At 27.2% G+C, this 13,444-nt stretch overlaps 1 protein-coding gene across 1 annotated transcript in view; it reads left to right on the top strand.

The window, feature by feature from the left end:
• LOC136986983 (E3 ubiquitin-protein ligase MYCBP2-like) overlaps positions 1-13,444 on the top strand; it is a gene marked incomplete at its 3' end in the record, with an annotated part of 256,645 nt that overhangs the window by 110,157 nt on the left and 133,044 nt on the right. The window contains 6 exon segments of the mRNA XM_067284616.1: positions 1,306-1,402; positions 3,109-3,301; positions 4,850-5,130; positions 6,192-6,461; positions 9,277-9,372; positions 12,162-12,257. Of these exon segments, the coding sequence (XP_067140717.1) occupies positions 1,306-1,402; positions 3,109-3,301; positions 4,850-5,130; positions 6,192-6,461; positions 9,277-9,372; positions 12,162-12,257 (1,033 nt within the window).

The raw sequence follows: 13,444 nt of genomic DNA, 5'->3' as shown, positions 1-13,444 counted from the left end.
TAAATAATGCATATCAGAATTATTGATTTGTAATAAGGTTAAAATATAATTAGTTGCTTTTTGTATACATTTGATGGAACCAATTTTTTTTTCTTATCAGTAAACAGAGTCCTCCATATGGTCTCCCAGGACCTACTGGTTTCTGTGCCTCTACAGATATAATTGTATATTCTATTTTATTATTGAAGGTTTCATTGGCTGGTGAAACTAACCAGGTTTCGGTTATGCCCAAAATATCAGAGTTAAATAATAATTGAGAAAACTCCTGGGTTTTTATTTTGTGGATTAATCCTTGGCAATTTCAATTTGTGATATTTAATTTAAGATTGATTTCATATTCTATTTCTGGAATAATTAGGTTATTGGGTTTTTCTGAAGAGAATATAACAAAAAATCATCAACGTGTACTAATTTATCCTGAATATAGCTGTATGTAATTTTTTGACGATTTATTATCAAATAATTATCTCAGAGTTTTACTTGGAATTCTTGCTTCTTTAAGTCCAAATATTATGGTAAAAGTTTTTTTCTTCTTTTGCGAGAATTTTTAGTTAAATCAGGTGACATATTAATTTCTTGCCAGTTACCTAGTGTCTTGTTATATTTCAACTTATTAAACGCTGCAAAGATTCTATTTCTTAATTGATTTGATTTTAGTATTATGCACTTTATATGAATTTTCGGATTGGGTATCGAGTAAATATTTTCATTGTCTTCTGATTCATTACATAGTATTTTTAAAGTATTGGAAAAACATTTTGCTAAGTCGTTTTTCATAATATCTTTGAGCTGATTAGTATAATCAAATATAATTATTTTATTATTATTCATAGTGTTAGTCACAGTATCCATCTTATATTGAGTTAATTCATTTTCTAGTCTTAGTTTATTAAATTCCGTTTTAATTTTATCATTTCTCATATTTAATTGTTGAAGTTGATCTTTAAATTCTTTAATTTCATTCAGAATTATATTTATTTCTTGTCTTATGAGTGTAAATTGACTAACCAGCTTTTCATTACTATTAGTTATCAGTTCAGCTATCTTAGACAATAATTGTGCTGTTGAAATGTCTATTTGTTCCAAAGGCAATTGTTCTTGTGAGGAGGTTAAATTAATTAGCTCACCTGTTTGTAATGATGATTCAGCTCTTCTAGGTTCGATATACTCGGTGATAAGATTTGATTCCGGTTCCAACGATTTGGTATTATCTGATAGCAATTTTTGTCGAGTGTTAAAATTACTATTTAAATTTTTATAATTACATTAAGATAAAACTTTAATTAATTCATTTTATTCAAACAGAATTATAACTCATGATATACAGTCATCATCTCATTCAACGGATATTTTGGAACCTGTTTGCATTTTAAGTAAAGACTTCTCTCACACTGTAACACCAGTAAGTTTGTGTTTACTTTGTTTAACCTATTTATTAAATTTTAACTCTGTGAAATAATAAGTGAAATAAGTAATTTGTAGATTTAAATCTAATATGCAGATCTACAACTCTCAATACTCTGTCTTTAAATTTAAACCTATTTTATGTTTACCAACAGCCAAGTGGATAACACTACTGAAAACTAGTGGTAGTTGGTCATGGGTTTGTGCCTCATCAATGGACTGGCCACATGGAGTTTTTCATATAAAGTCCTCTTGGAAAACATTCCCGCCCCTGTGTAGATTGTCTACATGTTACATTATCTTATACAGGTATCTCTTGATTAATGCAGTTAATTAATCTCTCGATGCTACCATGTATATCAAAATTGCATTAATTAAATATGTTATCTATATTAAGCAAAGACATCTGATAAAGTCATGTCAATTAAAACTTCTGTCATGTATATAAAGGGATTGCCACAATTAATTTTTCAAGTTAATCAAATCCTGCTTAAACAAGAGATACCTGTACAAACAAACTTATTTTATATATTAATTCATACAGATGCATAACTAGATTAATAATTATTTATTTAATACAAGATTCACATCATTTACACTGGACTAATAAGTAAAATTATTAAATTATACAAATTTGTTTAGGTTATATTAAATATATAGATTAATAATTAAAAAAAAATGATGATATAAAGTTATAACTAATTTTAAATAATAAAGTTATTAAAATGACAAATTTTGTATTTATCAAAAATAATTTACTATTTCAAATAAATGATTTGAATTAAATTCAAATTAATTGAAATATATAATAATAAATTGTGATACATTGGTTCTAAAATGTAAATTATATGACCTACTTATGTTTAGTTCTAAAAATTCAATAGTTCATTTTTCAGTTGTTTTACACTTCACAGAATCTCTAAGATAAAAGAATTAAATAAAAATACATATGATTTTGATACTTATTGATATAATAAAAGTTACTATGCACAAAATAGAATGAGTTCTGGCTTTTTTACTTATATGACATGATCTGTATCCAGAGATACAGCAATAATAATAGTAAAAATTTTCAATTCTTCTGTATTATCTACTGAAAATTTATATGAGGATGAGTTTATTTAATAGCATGATATCTTGCTATAAAACAAGGTAACATTGCTTGGTATATTATGAAATTTGTAATAATCCCAAGACTAAATGTTCTTGTATTATCTGCAAATTCAATACTATTAAACCTAAAGAGAATTTATGAACTGTTATAAAGCAAGAGTATGAGGAATAAGCTCTTAATAAGAAAAATGGACTTATTGCAGAATTTAAAGAAACATAGTTACAAATCATACAAGAGAATTATGATGACAGTAAGTTAGATGTAATTAAAGTTAAAGAACATGTTATTAGTATTATTTACATTGTTAATTATCTTTAAATACACTAACTGTTTGAATTTCTATATAATAAACAGTAAATCCACTAATCCAGTTGTGAATCAATACTATTATTTTGCTATAATAATGACATTATTGTAGCTGAATAATAACGCCGATCATTTGCTATAAAATATTTGACAATATTTTCTTTTATTCAGACTTTTGAATACTTGTCTGTAAAAAATACTTTTTTCATTTAGGCATTTCATTTGAATTTTTATTCTGTTGAATCAGAAATGAATATTTTAATTTTAAAAACTTGTATTTCTAGGATTGTTTTCATTCATTGTTGAAATTATTACGCTGGGCGTGGCAATCATTTAAAGCAGGCTTATGCGAAGCTGCCGAAAGTTCATCGGTTCCTGCAACTGCAGTCGTTCTTGATCTCGAAAGATTGGTATACATATGTTGCGCAAGTCTTCATCTCCTTCATATATATATAAATGAAATATATCCCAATTCTTGTAAGTAAATATTCTATATTTAATTTGATTTATTTTTAATAATTCTAAGAAAAACAGAGATACAAAATGTTTAATATTAAAAATTCAATTAATAGTTCATTCAGCAAAAAGGAAATTCCTTATTAAAATAAAAACACTGAAGTTTTTTAGTTTCAAATTTTATTTCTCATTATTAGGAAATTCTCCCATATGATTAGTAGAAATTTAATACCTTTTCTCACAAAAATTGGAAAATATAAAACTAACAGAAATAAACTATATTATAAAAAAAATTTTGAAGAGATTGTGTTTTTGAACTTGTTTTGAAATTGTAATATGATGAATAGAAGCATGTAAATATTACATTATTTTGAATTTAAAATGCATTCTCTTCATGTGTTTTGAATTTAAATTTAGCACATTTCCAACTTTTAATTTTCTTTCAAATACAATTGGATATGGTTAGAAACAGCATAAACAACATGTTAAATCTTAGCACAATTTATTAAAATACTGATGATCATTTTCAGAGGTGTTCGGAAGTCCAAGTCATTCAAGTTCAGTCATTTCTATATTTGAATATTTTAACCAAATATGAGTTTTAATCTTTGAATTAGTAAATTTACAATGAACTTTACAAAGATTCAATCAAGATTCTATGTAGGATGAAACTCTGTTCCATTCAAAAATTCAATATACAGTAGAGCATCGATTATCCGACCCCCGATTAAGCGACTTATCGGTTAACCGACCGCATTCTAGTCGACAAATTCAAATGTCCACTAGTGATGTGGTGCTACAATATTTGGTTGTCTTGGCTACTTTAATATTATTTTTGTTAAATTTTTGCATGTCTTAGCTGGCAGCACTGGCTCGACCATGGAAGGGAGGCTAGTATTTAAACCAGGCCTAATACACTATACTAATAATGTATTTTTTCATACTTTTCGGTTTTCCAACTTTTCAGTTATCCGATCAACCCCAGTTTCCAATTAAGTCGGATAATCGATGCTCTACTGTAGTTTAAAAATTTTTTTTGTTCTATACATTTTGTAATTTCTTTTACATGTCTTATGCTTTATAATGTAATCTCCATACATTTAAATATATATATGTATGTATGTTCCAATTTTTAAGTTATCTTAACTTTAGATACTCTGTCACTCTTAAAAAATTTTTATTTAATGAAAATTTCAGGTTTTTTTATATTTTTTATTATCTTAAATACATTATTAATGCATTTAATTCGTACTAAATTTACATTTGATTATTATCCAATTTTTTCTTGAAATTCCTTTATTAAAAGTTTGAAAGTTAAATTTGAATATATCTTATACCAACCAAATATTATGTTGAGCTTATTTTTTAGTATAGTTAATTTATCAAAATTTGTTCTATATATTTTTTATAATATATAAAATATTCACAATAAAATTACTAAGAATAGTTATGATAATTATTGTAATTCTTTAATATTAAATAAGAAAAGTAAAAAGTTGTTATTTTTATTTATCTTAAATAAATCATCATTTCAAATAATTTACCTTAAACAATTTTTAAAAATTTTAGCTGTGTCAAGAAAAGTTCCAGTCGAAATACTTAAGCTGGCCGAGTGTGTTGCAGATGCAAGAGCGTTACTTCGGCATATTCTTTCCGATCAGATTCCATTAAATACACTTCAGTCTTGCAATACAACACATAACATTTCCTCGACAACCTCTCTAATCAGCTTAGTTCACACTGTGCTTGAGGAATGTCATCAAACATTTCTAGGATGTTTTCATGCATTTTATCCAAGTTCTCAGTTGAAATGGAGAGGACTTTGTGATCTTTTATTAACAGTAGATGTGGTAAAGTATTCATTTTGTATTATACACAACATTATATTGTAAACTGTGATAATTATGATATTTGAAAGTAATAAAAAGTTGTAAATATATTATAATAATTATAATTCATATCTCAATTATGTTATTCATTTAGACATGAGTTATACAAATAAGATAATAATTAGCATAAATGAGAGGATTTTATGGATAGGTAGGGAAAAATTAATAGGGAGAACAGTATCAATGATAAAATAAAAAGTCAAAGTGGAAGTAATGCGTATTTTGCATCTGATGTGAAAGATCTTTTTGGAATTTGCCATATCTGCAAACTCATACATTGAATAATTCTGATACATAAATAAAAGTGGCTCTGCATATTCAGTATGAAACTACCCTGTGATGACCAATACTAAGTATGTTTTCCACATTTGATTTGGCACAATATACTGACAAGGTGTGGGTAATGGCAAATACCAAATATGTATTTGTCAAGTGAAGTGAGAGTGAATCATCCACACTACTTAATACTGACCAAATATTTGCCCAGCTTTTGGCAAATACTGAATGTGTGGATCTACCTTAACACAAATATCTCATATGTTTGTGATAAATAACTTGTTACTCTCACTGATGTCAAGAAGATATTTTCCAAATAATGTGAACAATGAACAAAATAAACAAAAATAATATGTTTAGTATTGTCATTACTTCTATTTTGAATTTTTTAAAAATAATTTTCTCATTTCTGAACAAATACAAGTGTCGTATTTAATATATTTACAGATTTAGTACACATATTTAAAAATATGTAAACAATTATGATTATTTTATAGGATTTCATTCTTTTGTAGTTACTTTTTTTTGCTATTTAATTAGATTTATTGCACCACAATTAAATAGCCAAAAAAAGTGGCTATAAAGGAATAAAATTCTATGGATAAAAGAACCAGAAGTTTTACGAATAAAAAAGTAGTAATAATAATTATGATTGTTTTGGTTTTTTACAGCATTTATTTTAATTAATTTTCTCATAATATATAATGTGTAATGAATAAATGTTAATATATAATTATATATTTTAGCCTTGGGCAGAAGATTCAAGAGAGAATGATCATCTTTTAGCTGCTGTTTTAGCATCGTTATGCGGTCCTTCTATTCGTCTGACATCAACTCTTCCAATTAATTTGGATCAAGACATGATGACCGAAGGTATTGTTCCCACTACACCCGATGGAAGTACAGAAAATTCTATTTTAGGAAATGGACAAAATCAAGAAATGTCAATTGGAATTGGAAGTTGTGATAGTCTACGGTACCCAGTATTAACAGAATGCATGATAACAAGAACAGAAGTAAGATTCATTCTAAAAAATTTTGTTGTTATTTTAATTAAAGAACTTCAACATAAACAAACAGGTTATGCTAATAATATTTTTTAATAAATTAACTTTAAAAATTTGAAATTTAATTCAATATTTAAAGGAAGTTCTAAAACTAAATATCATAAATAAATAAAAAACTAAAATATTAAAGTTTTACTTACAAATCACTTGTTATTTGAAATTATGTTAATTAAATACATAAACTGTGAATCTTTTGTAGTTACTTAGATACAATGGTATTAAGATGCAGTAATGAGTTAGTAAAACAGCTGAGGCCACTAAGTTTTTAAACACCTTATTACAATATTATGATATAGTAAAAAGATAATACAGAAATAAATTTTAATAATTTGGAATATTCTGAAAGTATATTGTACTAAATTTAGCGTAAGATGGCAATCAATTTATCTTTGGACCAAATTACTTTGAATGGCACAGCTTGTTTAAAGTGGCTTTTGTGAAAGCAACTTTAAACAAGCTGTTAACTAACCAATTGCTTTGAATTGATTATTAACAGTGTGAGATAAGCCTAGGGCCAGGGGTTAATCCCTTCTGACCGCTTACAGGCACAGGCTGTTAAAACCCGATCTCAGAGTTGTTTGGATGGCTGAATTTTGAGTGGTGAGGGGGTGAGGAAGTCAACAGGCATCCTGCGAGTAATGAGAGAGAGGTTTACAGGTTAAATGAACACATAAGGAGTTTATTATATACTTAATCTAATATACAAGAGTATCCATAAAGAATTTAACGATTAAATGCGGTTAACACATAACTTAAAGGAATCGGCGATCAACTAATTGCTATGCTGCGTGCTTAACCTGTAGAATGGGAGAGAGAGTTTACAAAGGTTTTGGCCCTAAATTATACCTCTTTTTGCTGCTGGATGACTGCATGCGACGATCGTGCGGGAACATGGAAGGAAGATGGAACAGTCCTATGTCTTCTACCATCTCTTCACAGACGGGACTGGGATGGGAGACACATGTACCAACTTCCGAGTGATCACCCCGAGCTTCTGGGGGCTCAAATTTTATTCGATTGTCATGGGAAAGGCATTACATGATCATCCATGTTGATGATGACAATGCATTTTCTGACACCTATGTGTGAACTTTCCCATCTGATTGCTGACCATCAGGGTGACATCTGATCCAAAACTGTTTGATAGTTTTTCTATCGGCGGATGTTTACAACTCTTCCAACATTTTTCGAAAATATGTGGATTTCACAATTGCCAAGTTCTAGCACAAAATCAATTCAACATAAATTGGCATTTATAGCTTTATTTTTTGACATTTGCAATGATATTATTTACAGATTTTTATGCATTTACCTTCATGGGATTCTGCAGAAAAAATGAACAGACATCATTCTTTCACTGAATAGATAGAAATTTTATAAACATGCTATACATAAATACTATTATACTGTTATAAATACTATATAGTGTTTTAGTGAAAAATCTATTGAAAAACTATTTATAGTAAATATTTTTTTCTCGAGAAAATTATGATTTTCTCAATATTTTGTTCTATTTGATGTATGATGATAATTTTTTAGTTAGTAATTAAAATATTGAAGAAAGTTGTTAATAACTTTGGATGCTGTCGTGTGTTCAGAAACTTGCTATATTATGGACGGAGGAGCAAGAAATGTTTTATTTTTTTTTTCCTTTCTGATATTTAGAAAATTGTTTTTATTTTTTAATTGAATATATTATGTTATATGTTTTATGGGAACTTCTTAAGTATTTGGCAACCAAGTAGTTTAAAAAGGAAGGTTGAATTATCATGGAATATATTCTGGAACATCAAAATGAGTAAAAAATTAACTGTTGTGATAGACATTTTTTGGCTTTTCCAAAATTGAAAATATATTTTTATCGTCTTACTGTTATAACAGTGTACCAATTTAAGATGTACACAACAAGGATTCTTCTGAGTTGTATATAACACTGTAATACTAGCATAAATTTATTTAAATTAATCATTGTTTTTTCTGTGTAATCTGCCAATATCAAGTTTGTTTATCAGTAATATAGAATAGAGAATATTTGTATAATTTTAAATATTATTTCATAAAATTAAACAGCACATGTTTTAATTATAATGTATACATTTCAATACAATACATAATTATATACATGAACAAACTGCTTGATTGAAAGTCAAATAGTCAAATAGCAAATGTCTTTGGCTAATTTATCATCTTTACACCTAACAAAGCAAAATCTGTAGTAATGCTGTTTAGTTAAACTTGTTTTTTTCTTTCTCTTTGCAATTGAAGATTGAAGACTTAGTCAATAATGTTTGTATATTTGTCTAATATTTCAATCAAACAGTTCACTTCTATGTACAGTTTATTTTTGAAATGTAACTTATTGTTATAATTATATATGTAAACCTATAGAGCAGAGCTGGCCAAACTTTGTTATGAAGTAGCCATGTATTGTCTATCAGAAATATGATAGCCACATTCTCTGTTGAAACTGTAATTTATATAATAGATATGTATTCCTGTATGTTTAATTATTATAATTAAATATGTGGGAGCCACAGTAAGGGTCTAGAAGGGCTGCAGCTTGGCCACTGTGGCTGTAGAGGTTGATTTTATAGCTGAAAATATTATTAATCTAAACAAATTTGATTTAAAAAATTAAATTATATTTAAAATTAAAAAATAGTTTTTTAAGTTTTAACTCGAAAAGTACTTAGAATAATCTTGAACACAATTATTCTTAACTTGTAATATGAAAGTAAAATTAAAAAATTGTATATATTTACAGAGAGAAGGATGCCATCCTGGACCATGTAGTTTTAAAGATGTTTTGGATCATCTTTTAACAATAGTTGTTCAACCTGTTAAAGTAATGTTGAGACAGGTAAACTTTTTTATTCAATCAATATCATTTTTTAGATTATCTTGATAATATAAAACTAAAATTAAACACAACAAATTTGTTAAGATATTTTTTGATATAAACTTACATGACAGTGATTTAGAATAATCAAGAAATTACTGTTACTAATACAATAAAAACGTTAGCTTCTATAGTATATATTAGGGGTGGCCAAAACTTGACATGCTAGGAGCAATATATTGCTTATTAGAGATACTAGAGCTGCAACCTCTATTGGAATCCTATTTGTATGTTAGTAGTATGTAACATGTTTGTAAGAAAAATTATATAAGTGTTTGGAAGCTGAGTAAGGCTCTAGAAGAGATCAATTTGGCTACCACAGGTATATACTGTAGAAACTACATACACTGTTTTAAATTGTACAACGTAAGTTTTAATATCATGCATCCTTATAAGTTGTTAAAGGATAATGACAATTTTTGTATTAAGTACGAAAGATTTTAATACATTTCTTATCATAATCCTAATGTTATCAAATTATTGAGTTATATAAAGTCTCAAGAGCAAAGTAAAAAAAAAAGCAATTTTACTTAAATGCAGAAATCTTAATTTAACACTATATAAATGATTTTTTTAGCTTTTAAGTTACTAAGCTTCATTTGAATAAAACTTAATTTAACTTTTAGACAAAATGATCCTTAATTTCACTTTTATTTGAAAGTGAAGCTTAAAAGCTTGAAAAAACATATAGTGTAACATTTGCATAATGTTAGTGTTGTATTTTTGTATACTGTGCTATATAGCAACTATGCCCAAACTGTGGCTTGTGAGCTGCATGTGGCTCTTCAAGAGCTTAATTGTGGCTCAACTAATAAATAAAAAATATTTGTTATTTTTTAAAATTTCATTACAAACATTACAAATTCATAAACCTTCAACTTGCAAAGAGTAAATAAAAAAAATGTAATAAGTATATAAAAATTGTCAAAATAAATACATTATAATTCTAAAATTTTTTTTCAAATTTATATACCAAGAACATTAGGTCCAGCTCCCAATATTTTCAGGTAGGTAACTAGGGCTCTTACAGCAAAAAGTCTGGGCACCCCTGCTATATAGTATTTACTTCTATGCTAAAATATAGTGTATTTATGTAATATAATCAGTAAAAGTATTGTTTACTTAGTTTTTAGACTTTCTATTAAGTACTCTAGCAGCTGATACTATTTTATACATGGTGTCTAAAACCTTACTGTAAAGTGAGAAGTTTGTAATGGCACTAAAGTTATATATACAATATTGCATACAAGACTTATAAGTTATATGCAATACTGTATGTATAACTGGTCAAGTTGTACTGAATGGACAACTTACAGTTCTTGTATGCAATATTGTATATATATCTTTAATGTCATTACTATTTTCTCATTGTAGAGTAACTTTTCAGATATCCTGAATGTTCTTACTTCATATTGCATTGTGAAAAATGTTGTCATTTTTTAAAAGCTGTTTGATATTTGTTTTATTTTTTTAAAAATCTAAGTCTAAGAAAATTATTTTAAAACCATCCTTGATTTTATAGAAAAGAATAATAATTTTGTTTATGTTCATAAAAGAATGAGAAATTTATCCAAAATTTCATTATATGTATTGTTATTTAAATTACATAAAACAAATATTTTTTATAGTCAAGTATATCTCTCTAAGTAAATCTCTTAGGATCAAAAAATATTTGTATGCATCTGTGTGCGCATAAATCTTGAAAAATAGTTAAATTAGAACATTTACTTTTTCAAAAACTGGTTATACAAAATGAAAACACACACAAATTATACCCAAAACCAGTAAAAGTAATAAAAAATATTTTCCAACAAGAATGTTTTTGTCTGTTTCTAAGGAACATTATTAAGTATATTATAGCAAATAACAAACAGAACATGTTCAGTATTTGTTATATACCTGATGATATTTCTTTGTAATGAATGAAAACATTCATATCAGTAAATATTTTTTATTCCTTTTACTGGTTTTGTGTATACTTATGTGTTTGTCTGGCATTCTAATTTAATCAATGCAAACACATAGAATAAAATAAATACTATTTAATTGAAATAACTTTTCTTCTTATTACTCTAGTAAGAATTATTGTTTCTATTAAAACAGTGTCACTTGTGAGTTAATACTCACTTTTCAGTTAAAGTATTGTCTTAATCCAAGACTACAAAGACTGAAATAAGTTAAAGTTTGGATCTCAAGAATATCAATGTAACAAATCCTCAGTTTGAAATAACAATTTTTAATAGACATTATTAAGAAATTGGCATCAACTGATAATCATCATTAATTTTAATTTTGGAACATACATCATCAAACATAATAAGGCAATTGATTAATTAAAAACACTCCAATATGTTTTAGAACATTGAAGCATTTCATTTTTGAAAAATAAGAAGTTCTATTTAAATCTGAAGTAGACTAGCGAATGTAGTCAAAAAACATTCGTAAATCATATACTTCACTGCTGGAAGGTTGACTTGGTTGAACATTTTTGAGGTATTAATACAGTTAATTGTATTAATACTTCGAAACAGTTAGCCTTTATTTTATTATGATGTTATTCTGAGTTAATTTTCACCATTCACTTTATCAACAAGACATTTTTAGTGTGATTACAAAATAAATTATGAAGTAGAGGAAAGATATGCCATTTATTAATATGATTATGTATAAAAGTAATTTTTTTTAAATTTCATTTAAGCTGATAAGTGTAAATGGTACTGATAATTCATTTTTAAAAATCTTATTTTCAGGAACCTCAGAATTATTCATTCAAATTGATTACAAATACTTGTGCTCTTCTTGCTGTTATAGTAGCTGAATTATGTTATCAGACAGCTGGAACGATTGTAAGTATACTTGTATACTTGTAAACAAAGTTATTTACTATAATTAGTTATGTACAGTACATATTGTTTTTATTATTCTGTGAACATCCTATTTTTGTTTTATTATAATTATTGTTGAATTCTTAGTACAGTTTTTAATGCATGTATCATTATTAAGCGGGAGTGGAAATCAACTGTCATCAGACATTTCTTTTAAATTGTATAATAAATAATTAACTAACTCTGAGTTGAATGTTGATAAATTAGTTCAAAATTTGTTGAAATATGAATTATGTTAATTATTTTACTATTGAACTATATAAATTTGAATAAAATCATTAAAAATTATTTATTAATGATTGCTTAAGCATTTGATCAGTTGACTGTGTTATAAGTACGGTCCAGATTTTTGGGTGCAGTTTTAGATTGGATTGGGTGCGCATTTGGGTGCTTTTCTTCTTCGTTTTGGGTGCCAGTTTGGGTGCTTTTAAATGCTGTATTATTTAGACAAAAACCAACAAGATGTACCATATTTACAAACTATATAATTGTTTATTGTAATTTAGACATAAAGATGAGCATTGTAATTTACAACAGTAACCATTTCAATGTTCTTAAAATGAAGTTTGAAGAAAGTGAAGTTTTCTTGTTTGGAGGATAGAATGTCTTTATATAAGGAAAAAGATTTTTTTATGGCAAAACTGACAGTACATCAAGTGCCTAACTTACAACATTCCACTGATCCCGCTTTTCAGTTCCATGTCTTTCCAGCTCATTGATTTTATCCACCAATAACTTGTACGAATGCATGGAGTAGAGCTCTGTGGTCACTACTAGATCAGCGACCAGTTTCTCGACACTGTCGACGGCTGCAGAATCACCAGGAGGAAGTTCATTGATAAACACATTAATTTTCTCAAAGTTCTTGCAGTAGAATACCATACTGTTTATCCAAGACCTCAGCGGATGACCAGATATTAGAGTTTGTCGAGTTTGTATTTTCAAGTTGGTACATTTTGAACAACAATGGTCGTACATAGCACCTGGTCAGTGGTGCAACAAAAATGTTCAGCACGTACTGTTTTGTGGAATCTATTGTTTCTTCCAGTATAAACACTACAGGATTGTCTCCAACAACATCCAGATGCCCCTATAAATATATGTTTGAAATTCCTTTGTTTTTGTTTGCCTTCTCTATGCTTTTCCAA

This window comes from Centruroides vittatus, unplaced genomic scaffold (genome assembly GCF_030686945.1).
Source record: "Centruroides vittatus isolate TY-2023 unplaced genomic scaffold, ASM3068694v2 scaffold_1431, whole genome shotgun sequence".
Lineage (NCBI taxonomy): Eukaryota > Metazoa > Arthropoda > Arachnida > Scorpiones > Buthidae > Centruroides > Centruroides vittatus.
This window is presented reverse-complemented; position numbering and strand designations above follow the sequence as displayed.